Raw genomic sequence first — 12,593 nt, 5'->3', positions numbered from 1 at the left:
CAGTCATTAAAAATCTGATTACAGATTACAGATTGGCAAAAATCTGTCTAAAAAAATCTGCAGATTACATATTGCAATATCAGAATAAACATATCTGCAATATTAGACATTAGCTATCTTTGACAGTAGCAATCCAAAACACTCAAAAAAAAATATGCTTGGGTCATCAATATTAGACCAAAAACACAGTAAATTACCAAAAACACGATATCTAACCAAAAATATAGTAGTTATCATTGTAATCCTAAAAACAATCAGGTCTAAAAACTGTAAAAGCCAACAAGAATAAGGCATAGAAAACACCTTATGCATATCAAACACAAGGAAATACAGTACTAGCAATAAGACCAACACATTAGGGAAACCAAATCTATCTTGTCTTCTGTCTCTCGCTAGCACAGGTTGTGGGAGGAACACTTGATGAAGGTTGAGTTGAGTTTGACCTTGGTTGATGCAGATGCAGATGCTGATGGCTTGACCTTGGTTGTGTCATGTGGTTAGATGCTTGCGATTCTGCAATCATGAGGTCAATCATGTTCATTTCATTACCTGTGCCCTCTCTTGCTCTTACATTTTTTTTCCCCTTTAAAGTTGCCTTTTTTGAACTTGTATCCGTGGTTCCTTGTTGCATCAGTTTTTCTTTTCGTGTTGCTCCTCCCTTGCATGTGAGAGCATTGTGGCCAAATTCCTTGCACTTACTACATTGAACTGTGCCGCTCCTCTTTCCCGTCCTTTTCTCTCCCTCTTCTCGTCTTCTGTTTCTTGAAGGCCTGCCTACGCTCCTTTTCATAGTAGGAGGGATTAACTTCGGGACAGCAAGCTCAGGCCACTGGTTATAGTCAGGATTTGGTAAAATATTCCCCTTGTATGCCTCCTTGTACCTAGCCACAGAGTACCACTCCCTAACAAAGTCTAGTGTATCCTTGCTAGCATGCAAAATAGCTTTGATAGCAGGCTTACAATGAATATCGCTAACTTTCCACTTACCACAAACACAACTCTTATTGTTCAAGCATACTTCTCCCATCTGACACCTCATACTCACCTCTTCCCGCAGGGTAGGCATTGCATTGCCTTGAATCCTTTGTCAGGACCCTAACTTGAGCAACAACATTAGGACAGACTCCGTCATTTCTCCAATCCTCACATAATTGTTGCCTAGTTGCATGTCTAACCATTGAGATTCTTCTAACACCTACATATGATGATACAAGTTGCTATAAGATTTATATGTCATTTATACAAGTAAATAAGTCATGTTAAACACAATTAATTACCTTCAAGAAGTGTCAAGATTGGGTAAGTCCTTTCAACGCCTATAGTGTTATTAAAAATCTCTACAAAATTATTTGTGTTCTCATCTAAGCATAGTTGAGGATCAAACCTCCATTTGGTCCACCTTTCCATTGGTCCAATCTCTTTAAGCCACTTCACAGCACCTAGGCCACCATACTTCTGAATCTGCTCCATTGACTTTCTAAATGTGAACACAGAGCATGCATTTGCAACTCCCCAAAAAAGTTTGTGCATTAATACTCCGGGGTAATCTTTCTTGAAGTTTTTACACAAATGTCTAGCACAATATCTCCTTGGAACTTTGGCCCAAATCTCATCTAATGAAAGGTTAATACCCTGTATCAACAAATGCAAAGACATTGTTAAAACAACAAATAATTAAGTGTCACAAACAATGTAAGAAGTACACAATACCTTTTGTCTATCTGACATTATCGTCCAGTCATCTCTTCCATCCTTAGTCAAGATGTTCTTTAAGTGATGAAAAAACCAAGACCAACTAGTCTTGCTCTCTGAGTCAACCACTGCAACAGCAACTGGGAATATCTCATTATTCAGATCAAGTGACACGACACTTAAAAGGATGCCGCCATAGTTGCCCTTAAGGTGGCATCCATCAACCCCAACAAGACCTCTACATCCATTCAATAACCCCCTAAACAATGCAGCAAAGCTAATGAAGATTGACTTGAACTGTAGTGGTCTCTCAGGCTCCTCATGAAGTTGTTTCCATGTACATAAAGCTATGGATCCTGGATTTCTATCCTTAATCAAATCACAGTAGGCTACAAGATTCTTGTAAGATTCATCATGCCCCCCTTGAATAATTTGTAACGCTTTGCCCTTCATTTTGTAAATTGTAGAGGTAGCCATAGTCACTCCGTACCTCTCCCATAGCAAAGCATTCATAGCTTTCCCCTTAATATTTGGACTGGCCCTAATGTCCTCAAGAAGTTTTGAAGCAACCTAATCACAATTACACATTGGGTTATTAACCAAGGGGTCACATTTGTGTCCTTCTCTAATGCTTTTAATTTCCCAAGTGTGCTCATCTACAAGTTTACTTGCATAAATTCTCCAAGAGCATCTAATATCTGCACATTCAGCAGTGTACCTATCATTATCAGCTTTTTTGACCACCAGCAAGAATCCTCTTGCACACAAAAGTCTCTAAGGACATCTCTGAAATGGTCCTTATCCACGAATAGTTGTCATGCTCTTAACCTAATTTTTCCAATGTCAGCATCATCATAAACCTCCCCATTTCTATACATCCTTGAAAAATACCCATTGTCGTCCTCATACACATCATCTCTCAAACTAAAAGGTTCCCATCCACCATCCACATAATTTTCCTTAAGCAGCTCCGTTGTGTTCTCCTCGGTTTCTAAGTCAACATCAAGTAACTGGTCACTTCCTTCATCAGACTCTAAAGGTTCATACACATAATCACTTTCACTCCCACTACCACTCTCATGTACTTCCACAATTTCCCGACCAACAAGTGCATTCTCCCTAGCCCTGTACCTAGTCCTTGAACCAGACACCTCTTGTGTTTCCACCTCTATGTTGTCATTAGTAGGGTTCCATAATCCTTTGTGGATAGCTGTTGTTTTAAGCATCTTCTTACCATGAGTAAAAACACAAGACCTAGAGGACTTAGGTTTTGAGGCAACAATATTAGGATTTGTGGTTGTAGGTGAGTTGTTCACTTGTGATGATAAGGATTCGAACTCATCAAGGGAAATAGGAATGGCATCATCATATTCAGTGTGGGGAGGAATTTCAAGAGTGTCAAGTATCACATTTGTTAGATTTTGTGAATGAGAAATATGAGGCGGTGAAGTTGATAACTCCTCCAACATTGCAGGTAACCTTCTATTCTGATATGCAGGGAGAATTGAGGCATCTTTGGTTGGTTTCCTCCGAACGGGTATTTTCTGAGTGCTAGGTTGTGAGGTATTAGGCTGTATAGTTGGTGTGTTGTTCCCCTTCACTTGCATTGCCAAATTCCAAATGAAAGAAGGTTTTGTCAAGCAACCAACCCATAAATCAATACTCTTCTCCCTAACATCCTCAAACATTTTCAACAAGCTTTTATCATCGGTGAGGTCAATTGATTTTTACCTAGCACAGTAGTATAGGCTTGGGTATCGGGGCAAGACGAAACCTCTCTTCAAGAACTCATCACACATATCATTGATCACATCAAATAGTACACATTGATCAACGTCATCAACCACAACATCGACAACATTACCATCATGATTAATTTTTAATACCCTCCTATTCATTCTGCATCAAATTCACAAACAACCATGCACAAACTTAAATTTCTAACAACAAACCTTAAAATTCAATACTTATTGTAAGCCACTGAAACTACACTCAAACAAACATAAAGGACACATGCAAGGATTTTTACACTAAAAATAGAAACGAAAATCAAAGCCAAAGATAAAAACTAAAATCATTAGATAACAGGGCATAACATCAGCAATATTTTTATGGTTTTAGTTAATGTAATCCTTTTTAATTGGACTATCAACCAACAACTACTTGTATGAAAAATATTAACTCTTTTAGTTAATATAATCGTTTTTAATTATTGCACATAATAACAAGAAATTAATTATCAATTTAGGATGAAAAAAGTAGTTCAATCATACCTCTGCCCAAACGATCGATGAACACCAAAAAACTGACCGAACAAAAGGCAAAGAAGAATTCCGGAGATGTTAGTTTATTAATCAATCCTTATTAGCTTCGAATTTTTGAGCAATAATCTTAGGGTTTGAAACAATTGAGAATTCAATGAGATAAGCGTTCGAAATAAACAGGGGCGAGAGATCAATGTGAGGATTTGATCAGAAGGGTTTTAATTTTCTATTTTAATTATAATTTTAATTATTTCCTTTAAATTTAAGTAGTACTAAACTAAAATGGGTGGTTAATTTAACCATACGTTAATTATCGTTAACAAAATAGCTTATGGAAATAATTAGAAATAATGAAATTTTTATTTATATGGATTTAAAATTCCCCAAATTTTATATTGAAAAAATTATGTAATTTCATATGCAATATCCAAAGAAGAAATAACTAAGAATATAATAATAGTTTTTATATTATGTTAATGCAATTCTTCTTGCTTCACATGCAATGTTGAAATATTGACGCATGGATGTATAATTAAATTGGATTATATGCCTATATACATGAAGTTGGATTCTAAGAATGATAAATATATTGAACATGATATACTTATGCATATAAACCTAAAGTTCCTTTTGATTGAGAGTTCATGTGATTGAAAGGAAGCAAGTTTGTATGATGTTTTCATGATTTCAATTCGTTGAAAAGTTCAATTAGAATTGCAAATATATTTACTTGTACATATCAGCTATTGGACCAAGAAATAATGTTTATGAGTTTATAAAATGCAACCGGCTATTTCACCAAATACCACTGAGTACTTTAAAATTCATCAAATGCCATCAAGGTTTTCAAAATTCACCAAATGCCATCGAGCTTTTAAAAAATTCACCAAATGCCATTAATGACTAACGGTCGTTAACTCCGTTAGTCATTAAGATTAAATCATGACACGTGTCATGATGAGATTGGTTCATTTTAATTATTTATTTTAATTAATAAAAATAATTTTTTTTTCTTGATTTTCCTGGCAAAAATTGCTCGGGTATAGTTTTGGGGGTCATTTGGATCCTTTATGGGTACAGATTAAGCTCGGAATTGACAAAAAATAACGTAAATGCACCGTTTTGTGTTTTGAAAAATATTTCGATTAGCGTGTTGTTATTTTTTAACCATCAAAATTGATCGGGTAAGGTTTTTGGGGATCATTTTGATCCTTTATGGGTACAAATTAAGCTCAATTGGCAAAAAAAAAACGTAAATGCTCCATTTTACATGTCGAAAAATATTTCGATTAGCGTGTCATTATTTTTTAACCATGAAAATTGATTGGGTAAGGTTTAGTGGGTCATTTAGACCCTTTATGGGTTCAATTTAAGCTTGGAATTGACAAAAAAAAAAAAAAAACATATATGCCCCGTTTTATATGTCGAGATCGTAATTTTTTTCAGGAAAAAATGCGAAACGGGGTATTTACGTTATTTTTTTGCCAATTTCGAGTTTAATTTTTATCCATAAAGGGTCAAAATGACCCCCAAAACCTTACCAAAATAAATAATTGTTGTGTATTAATTTTAAAAAGTAATGGCATTTGGTGAAATAATTTTCCAAAGTAATGGCATTTGGTGAAATAAGAATTGCATTAACGGAAAACTAACGTTCATATGCTATTAGTGGCACGAGGTGTCATTGTATTGTTTGTCAGTGGCATTTGGGTGAATTTTGAAAACCTTGATGGCATTTGGTGAATTTTGTAAGTACTCAGTGGCATTTGGTGAAATAGCTGAAATGCAACATGACATTGTGAGAAACTTTACATGATCAACGTTTTATTATGCCCATAAATATAAGAGGTTTTTTTTAAAAAAAAGTTGAATGTAATTGGGCAAGAGGAACATGATTAAGTGTTCTATAATCAAGTATAATATTATCTAAACATGTTTTTGCTAAAAGGAACACGTTACTTGATACATGACATTGGCAAGAGAATTATGGCTTAAAAGGTGCAAGGATTTTATATAAAGGTTGTTGGATTAATTATCTCATACCCCATATGCAAGGATTAGGGGGAGATAGTAATTATTTCATTATTTTATGTAATCCTTGCACATGAATCATAATATATATGAATAATAAGATACATTGATTATCAGTTTGGTACATATATTAGATTTAATATCAATGACTTATTTAATTAGGGCGTGACCACAAAATTATTTAAGATTTAGAACAACAAGATGGATATGAATAGATTTCATTAGCTATATGCCTATATAGTATATACCAACTGTAAATGCTCCAATTAAATTAATGTTCCAAAAGGACAACATTAGTTATTGATGAAACTAATGCACGCATGAAGCGTGGTAGTCAAACCCAATAGGTTCCGAAAACATGAATCTTCAAACAACAAAAGGGAATTATTTACAATAGAAAATTTAAGAAAGTGATACATTTTGATAGATCTCTATAAGAGATCAATTTTAGTAAAGTGGATATGTACCATGATTATATAGAATACTCCAGGAGAGTATAGAATATTCAACAGCCTTAAGCATGTATCAAGATTATAATCAAAAGCATTCCAGCATAGTGTTCTAATATCACATCATACTCATGGCCATGCATAAAGTAAGTTTAATAAAGTGATCACTATGATGGAAAACTGACTAGAATTCAATGTCAGAGATGTGATTGGATGTGTATAGACACCTAAAAATGTCTCCCCAAAACCAAACCCGATGATGAACAACCTTTCACCACCATATTGGTCGGGTTGAGTATTTAATCTTGGAGTGCTTAAATCCATATTCAATCCCAATAAATTTCATAAAAAAACCCAATTCCTAACCCATTTCCCCAAACCATAACTTATTTTTCTCTTTTCGTTCCTTTACACCTAAAATAATTCATTTCGTGTCCCTTAAAATCATTCATTTCGTGCCCTTTTTATAAAAACGTTTATACTAGTTTATTTTAGTCCATAATTTGGGTCCAATGATTGAATAGTTGGATAGGTATTGAAAATAGCTTTCCAACGATATATTATAAGCCCAAATCCGAGTTATAACGAATAAGTTATGGCCAAAATACTAAATTGAATCTAAATCGAATCTAAGTCCACCTTACCTACGACCCAATGATCATGTGAAGGGTCCAAAGGCTTTATCCCATTCCTAAACCAACTAGGATTAATTAGAAGCTTCTATAAGTTTCTAAAATATCTTAATTATCCCTTTTGAAATGATAAGATTAAAGAGTTTGAAATTGAATAAAACTCCTCTTTTTGAAAGTCCCAATTCTATTCGAATTAGAAGACGTTAAAAGATAGTCAGATATGATTTTCGTGCCTCATAGTTTTTATCCAAATCTTAGATGGTTGGATAGATCTAAAATTATCTTTTAATTATATATTATAATATTAATTCCGAGCTATAACGAAAAAGATATAAAGAAATACGAAACTCTATCTAAAATAGACACCGTCCTACTATTTCAGCTATATCTTTAATTCTAAAAACTATTTTAATCTGATTTCAATTGGGTTAGAAAGTAGACTTAAAGAGCTTTAAACGACATATTATTTATCTTATTCCAATTTCTGGATCCAAAGATATGATAAAAACAAAAACCGCAATAACTGCTGTCTATCGCAAGAGTTTTATTCCGATTAAGATTCGGATCTTTTCTTGAGTCTTTGACCCTCTTTTTTCTTTATAATTAGAGGTCATATCACCTCTTTTTCAATCATCAACAAGCTTGATCGCCAAAAATCATTCTCTCTTCCTCTCTTATACACCAAAAAATCATTCTCTCTCTCTATCTCTTATGCTTTAGCTTAATTTCTATCGTTCCCTATTCTTCCACAATACTTCCCCTAAGCACTCCAAGGAGTCCATACTTGACCCGAAGTTCCATCCTTAAACCAAGGTGTGAAAGGTAGAATTAATTGAGGGTTTGTTCAAATCAACTCTACATTTTTAATTTAATTTTAGATCAATTTGATTTATATTTTCATTGAAGTTACTAACAGTTTATTCATGATGTAGCAATTCAAGGAAACACGAAACGTGAGTAATTATTCACCTAATTACTCTTTTTATTATTCTTGTTTCTAGTATCATGATTAGGTTTATTTATATTTAATTTGACTAACATTATTATTGTTAAATTGCATTCAATGTTGATGTTTATTCTATTGTTTATATTGATCACCATATTGCATGTTTAAAGGGAATATGTAATTAAAAAATCACGACTAATAAGATAATTTGGACAACCGGTTTAGGTTCCTTTTTTAATCTTGTATTTTAATCAAGTGATCACAAATATTTTAGGATTATATGTTACATTAATATTCAACCAATTTAACATAATAATAGTTTGGAGCAAATTGAATCTTTGTTTGTATGCCTTTGAGATCGCAGGAATCACTTTTCACTATATAAGAATCGAGTATAGGCCAATACGGGCGAATGTGACTCCATGACTTACTTCATACCTGATAAGTATCATTTATGCCACTATTTTTTAGGATTTTCTAGTTATTCTTTCATAGTTTTGATATCTTTTTACTTGGTTTTAATAATGTTTTATTACATTTGTCATGTTTGCGTGTAAAATGTCGTTATTGCTCAATTTTGGCTTTTCTTGCATATTTTGGTTGCTTATTGCATTAGATTAAACTTTATTGATTTGTTCTTATGTTTAGGAACACTTGGATAAGTTCATTGTTCAAGATTGAAGAAATATAAAACATAAAAGAACAAGTAATGAAGAAATGTGCACTTGATTTGCAAAGATCAAACTTCAAACGCCTATATCTTTTAATCTACAAAACATTTTGGAGTGATTTTGATTGGAGATGAAAGCTTATCTCGAGAGCTTTCCAACGACAGGTCATATGCTCAATTCCGATGTAAAACAAGAGAGTTATGTTTGTTAGCTAAGCAGTTTTGTCTAGCGCATAGTCTAAGAGGAGCGCCCGCTCCAAACTTTCTGGAACGATTCTGCCTCATTTTGCTGCAGCTAGGAGCGCCCGTGCACAACTTTTGGAGTGCCCGCTCCTATGCGTGCTGCTCGACTTTTTGCGAAGCTTCCTAGGCAATTTAGTAAGGAGTAAATAGATTTTTTGCTCATTTTAGAGCGAGGAATTCATTTTTTCAGTAGTTTTTAGATTAGTTTTAGGTTTTTAGAGAGAGAAACTCTCAAATTTTGGAGAGAGAAAGTGAGAAACACAATGGTTTTCATGGACTTTGGATAATCAAAGGAGGAATTTGATGATTTGAACATCTCCATCTTATATCAATGAGCATTCTTACTCTCTTTTCTCTTTATGCTTTCTTTAATTGCTTTGTTAACCATGTTTGAGTAGATTTCCTTCTACTAGGTGTTGAGTGAAGCTTTATAATGGTTAATTGAGTTATTTGAGATAAATTTGATGATAACTGTGTGATTAAATTAATTGAATTGATGATGGCATGTTGTTTGTTTTAGATTGGATTGATCTCCCATGATAGCAAACTTAATTGCATATTAGTTCTAGTTTGACAAGGGATTGTGAATTAGAATTGATATATTCAATTGCATTTTGGGTAAATTTCTTCTATGCACCTAGTCAATGAGGGATCTAGGTTAGGAATTTGAGATATTGCTCTTGAGTGTAATTAATTCCCACTTTAATTCTTTCTTTGCATGATTGATTATCAAATGGATTCTCATTAACTTGTTAATTGTCCAAAATGGATCTTTATCCCTAGTAGAATTTATAATATTTTGTTCTTTATATGTGTGTTAGTGTAGTTGTAGTGTCCACTATCCATAAACCGACTTCGGCGTAGCTTAAGCATTAGATCGAGAACAATATAACATTATCGTTCCTTGTGGTTCGACTCCGAACTTACCACTAGACTTGTTTAGGGGTTAGTTTAGGATTATAATAAATTTTGTTTGCCCGTGAGGAGGTTAGTCAACGACCTAAGCTAATTTCCCCGCGTTCAGTACCATCATCCCCGATCCTTCTTTCGTGGTTCCGAACCATATGGAGTTAGTAATCTCATGGATTATGAATGAGGTGTAACCTTCAGGGTCAATCATTGTTGCCTTCGTTGTCCCTTAATCATGGTTGCCTTTAATGATCCGTGAACGGTTTACAAGTTTGACAAGCAAAAGTCGTATCACCTAATCAAAAGTAATTCCTAAAACCACTAACTAAAATAGATAGGGAAGTAGGGTCGAATCCATAGGGAAACAATGTTCTTTTACTCCTAATGAATTATTATAATCTAAATTATCAAGAAGCGAGGAAGAATTGTGAGAATTATACTACGACAATAATTAAACTAAGGGAATAAGCAATAATAAAAAGATCTAGGGTCATAGGTTCACCAATAATTAATACTCTGGGATAAAACATAACAATCAATTATCAATGCATAAATTAACCAGATTATAAAGGGCTTTCGCTATGTATTATAATAACAGAATTAATCTATCGATATTAAATCGCATCTCTTGAATCTTGACTTAACCATTTATAAATTAACCTGCCTATTGAAACTAAGCCTAAACATCAATTCTCATCTCTCGAATCTCGAATTAATATTGCATAACTCATACAATTAAACCAGCGCTAATGTAATTGTATAGCATTAAATCAATCAATAGGAAATTAACCAAAAAAACATTGACAATTAATCAATAATAACAAATCATCCCTTCACATTATTCATGGATCCTCAAGAACCCTAGAAATAAACTACTCACGCATAATTAAAATTAAACTAATCAATAAAACAATTAAAGTAAGCATGATTAAAAACAAGAATAATTGAAATTAATATTTTTTTTTTGGTGAATATAATTGAAATTAATATGAAAGCAATGAAACTAGACTAAAGTTAACAGAACATAAAACATAACGAAAAATAAAAGATTGGAAATCGGAAATAAACAACGTCTAAGAAAGCAACCAAACCAAGAAAACGAAGTAACAAATCTGACAAAAGTTGTAAAATTAATCTAAGAAATATCCTAACTAATCCTCAAAACCCACGTAAGAAACTACTACCAGAGAAAACCGAAAAAGGAATTAAAGTCCACTCTAAACTATCAAAGAAAACTAATTCATTAAAAAGCTGCTCCTTTGTTCCCCAAATTACGGGTTTTATAACCCACAAAAATACAAAGACCGACTTAACAAAGTCGATGGATGAAAACAAACTGGTCCGATCGGATATTTCGCCGCCCGATCGGGCCCAATCAACTAGGCAACGAACTGGGCTTTTCTTTTGAGAATCGAGTTTCAGAATTGGACCTTGTTAACTTGAGTCCAAATTCTCAATTAGCTTGGTCCGTATTTCTTGCAGGAATATTGAACCTCCTTCACTTAATCGAGCCCTTAATCACTGAATTAAATTTCGTTAACTCACTCTTGAGCTTTAAATATACGTCATAAAATACGATCAAACTCCAATATGTTTGTGGTGGTCTAATAAGCTCTGGAATTGTAACAAATCTGTGAATTCCTATAAAATAATACCAACTCTACAAAAACACTAGAAAACGTATATTAGTAATAAAAATAGCTCCGTAGAGCTCAAATAAGCACAAATATGACTATGGGACGGGGAATAAAAATATGTATAAAATAGACTCATTAAAGTTCCTTAAAAACTTGTTGGCGGCTCCCAACTTTTCTTGTCCCTAATCGTATTATGTCAATTCCCACTTCAAATGAGTGCCAAGCATATTCATACATGCTTAACGTAGACGCACTTCGAAAGACGCCTACAATTTGGCGACTCCACTGGGGAGGATTCTTGGTTATTTATCGATTTGAGTGATCGGTATTTAATTGAGATGAGTGGATGAGACTTGAAAGATTCTTGAATTGTATTCCTGCGATTTAATTGGCATTGTCACATATGCATATGCATTTTAGCTTAACTATTTTGCCACAATAGTACGTGTTCTACGTATGTGGCTAGCCCGGGGGATTATGCTCTATCAACTCGAAAACGCTCATGGCAATAAGGGTTCATCCCTAGTTTTTAAATCCACCCAAACCATGGAGTCGAGTTCGATTTCATCACGAACTCGCAGAGCCGCCCGTTGGCATACACCCTCAAGGGAGGCTGCCTTGCTAACGCGTCCAAACTCTTAACCATGGTACCCTTTGACACCCAAAAGCTTGACCATAGTGGAACATAGAACTTGACTTTAGGTTGCGAAATTCATTGCATCATGCGTGACAATGTGATTATATGTGCATTTTTTTTATTGACTTTTTATTTTTATTTTTATTTTTTCTCTTATCAAACCTTTTTTTTTATAGAGTCGAGTCATAGGTTTTTTTTTTTTTTTTTAGTCAACCCGGATTTTTATTCCCGTATCCTGCACAAGCGTCAACTTGTTTTGGTCATACCCAGAGTTTTAGAAAGAGTTACGTGTCGTGCCACCTATGGATCTGTAGCCCCGAGTTTTATCTTTCATTTGACGTTGGTTTCGTCCCAATCAGAGTCACAGATCAAAAGTTATAACCAATATACTACAGCCTATCCAGTTTAGGTGTCTTTTAACGTCAACTTTTTTTTTTTTTTAATATCTTTTCGTGTCAAGTTAGTCTTAGACAAGTCCTTTAA

At 33.9% G+C, this 12,593-nt stretch overlaps 1 protein-coding gene across 1 annotated transcript; it reads right to left on the bottom strand.

Annotated features, from left to right (window-relative positions):
- Positions 1–370: 370 nt before the first annotated feature.
- On the bottom strand, positions 371–2,417 carry LOC145577807 (uncharacterized). The gene is made up of 5 exons (XM_081635245.1): positions 2,361–2,417; positions 1,711–2,262; positions 1,278–1,632; positions 1,101–1,195; positions 371–982 (listed from the first exon to the last, which is right to left on the bottom strand). Exons 1-5 carry the CDS (start codon positions 2,415–2,417, stop codon positions 371–373), a joined length of 1,671 nt encoding a protein of 556 aa, XP_081491371.1.
- Positions 2,418–12,593: the final 10,176 nt, after the last annotated feature.

The sequence above is a fragment of the Chenopodium album genome, chromosome 14 (genome assembly GCF_948465745.1).
Source record: "Chenopodium album chromosome 14, dcCheAlbu1.1, whole genome shotgun sequence".
NCBI lineage: Eukaryota > Viridiplantae > Streptophyta > Magnoliopsida > Caryophyllales > Amaranthaceae > Chenopodium > Chenopodium album.
The sequence above is the reverse complement of the archived record's forward strand: the minus strand, read 5'-3'. Positions and strand labels throughout refer to the sequence as shown.

What these genes read in the sequence shown, in the direction of transcription:
- LOC145577807 (XM_081635245.1), bottom strand. Translation starts at nt 2,417, where the DNA reads ATGATAGGTACACTGCTGAATGTGCAGATATTAGATGCTCTTGGAGAA. An exon ending in CTCTTGGAGAATTTATGCAA is followed by an intron (nt 2,263 to 2,360) that starts GTAAACTTGTAG and finishes AATTGTGATTAG; the next exon opens with GTTGCTTCAAAACTTCTTGA. An exon ending in TAATGTCAGATAGACAAAAG is followed by an intron (nt 1,633 to 1,710) that starts GTATTGTGTACT and finishes TTGTTGATACAG; the next exon opens with GGTATTAACCTTTCATTAGA.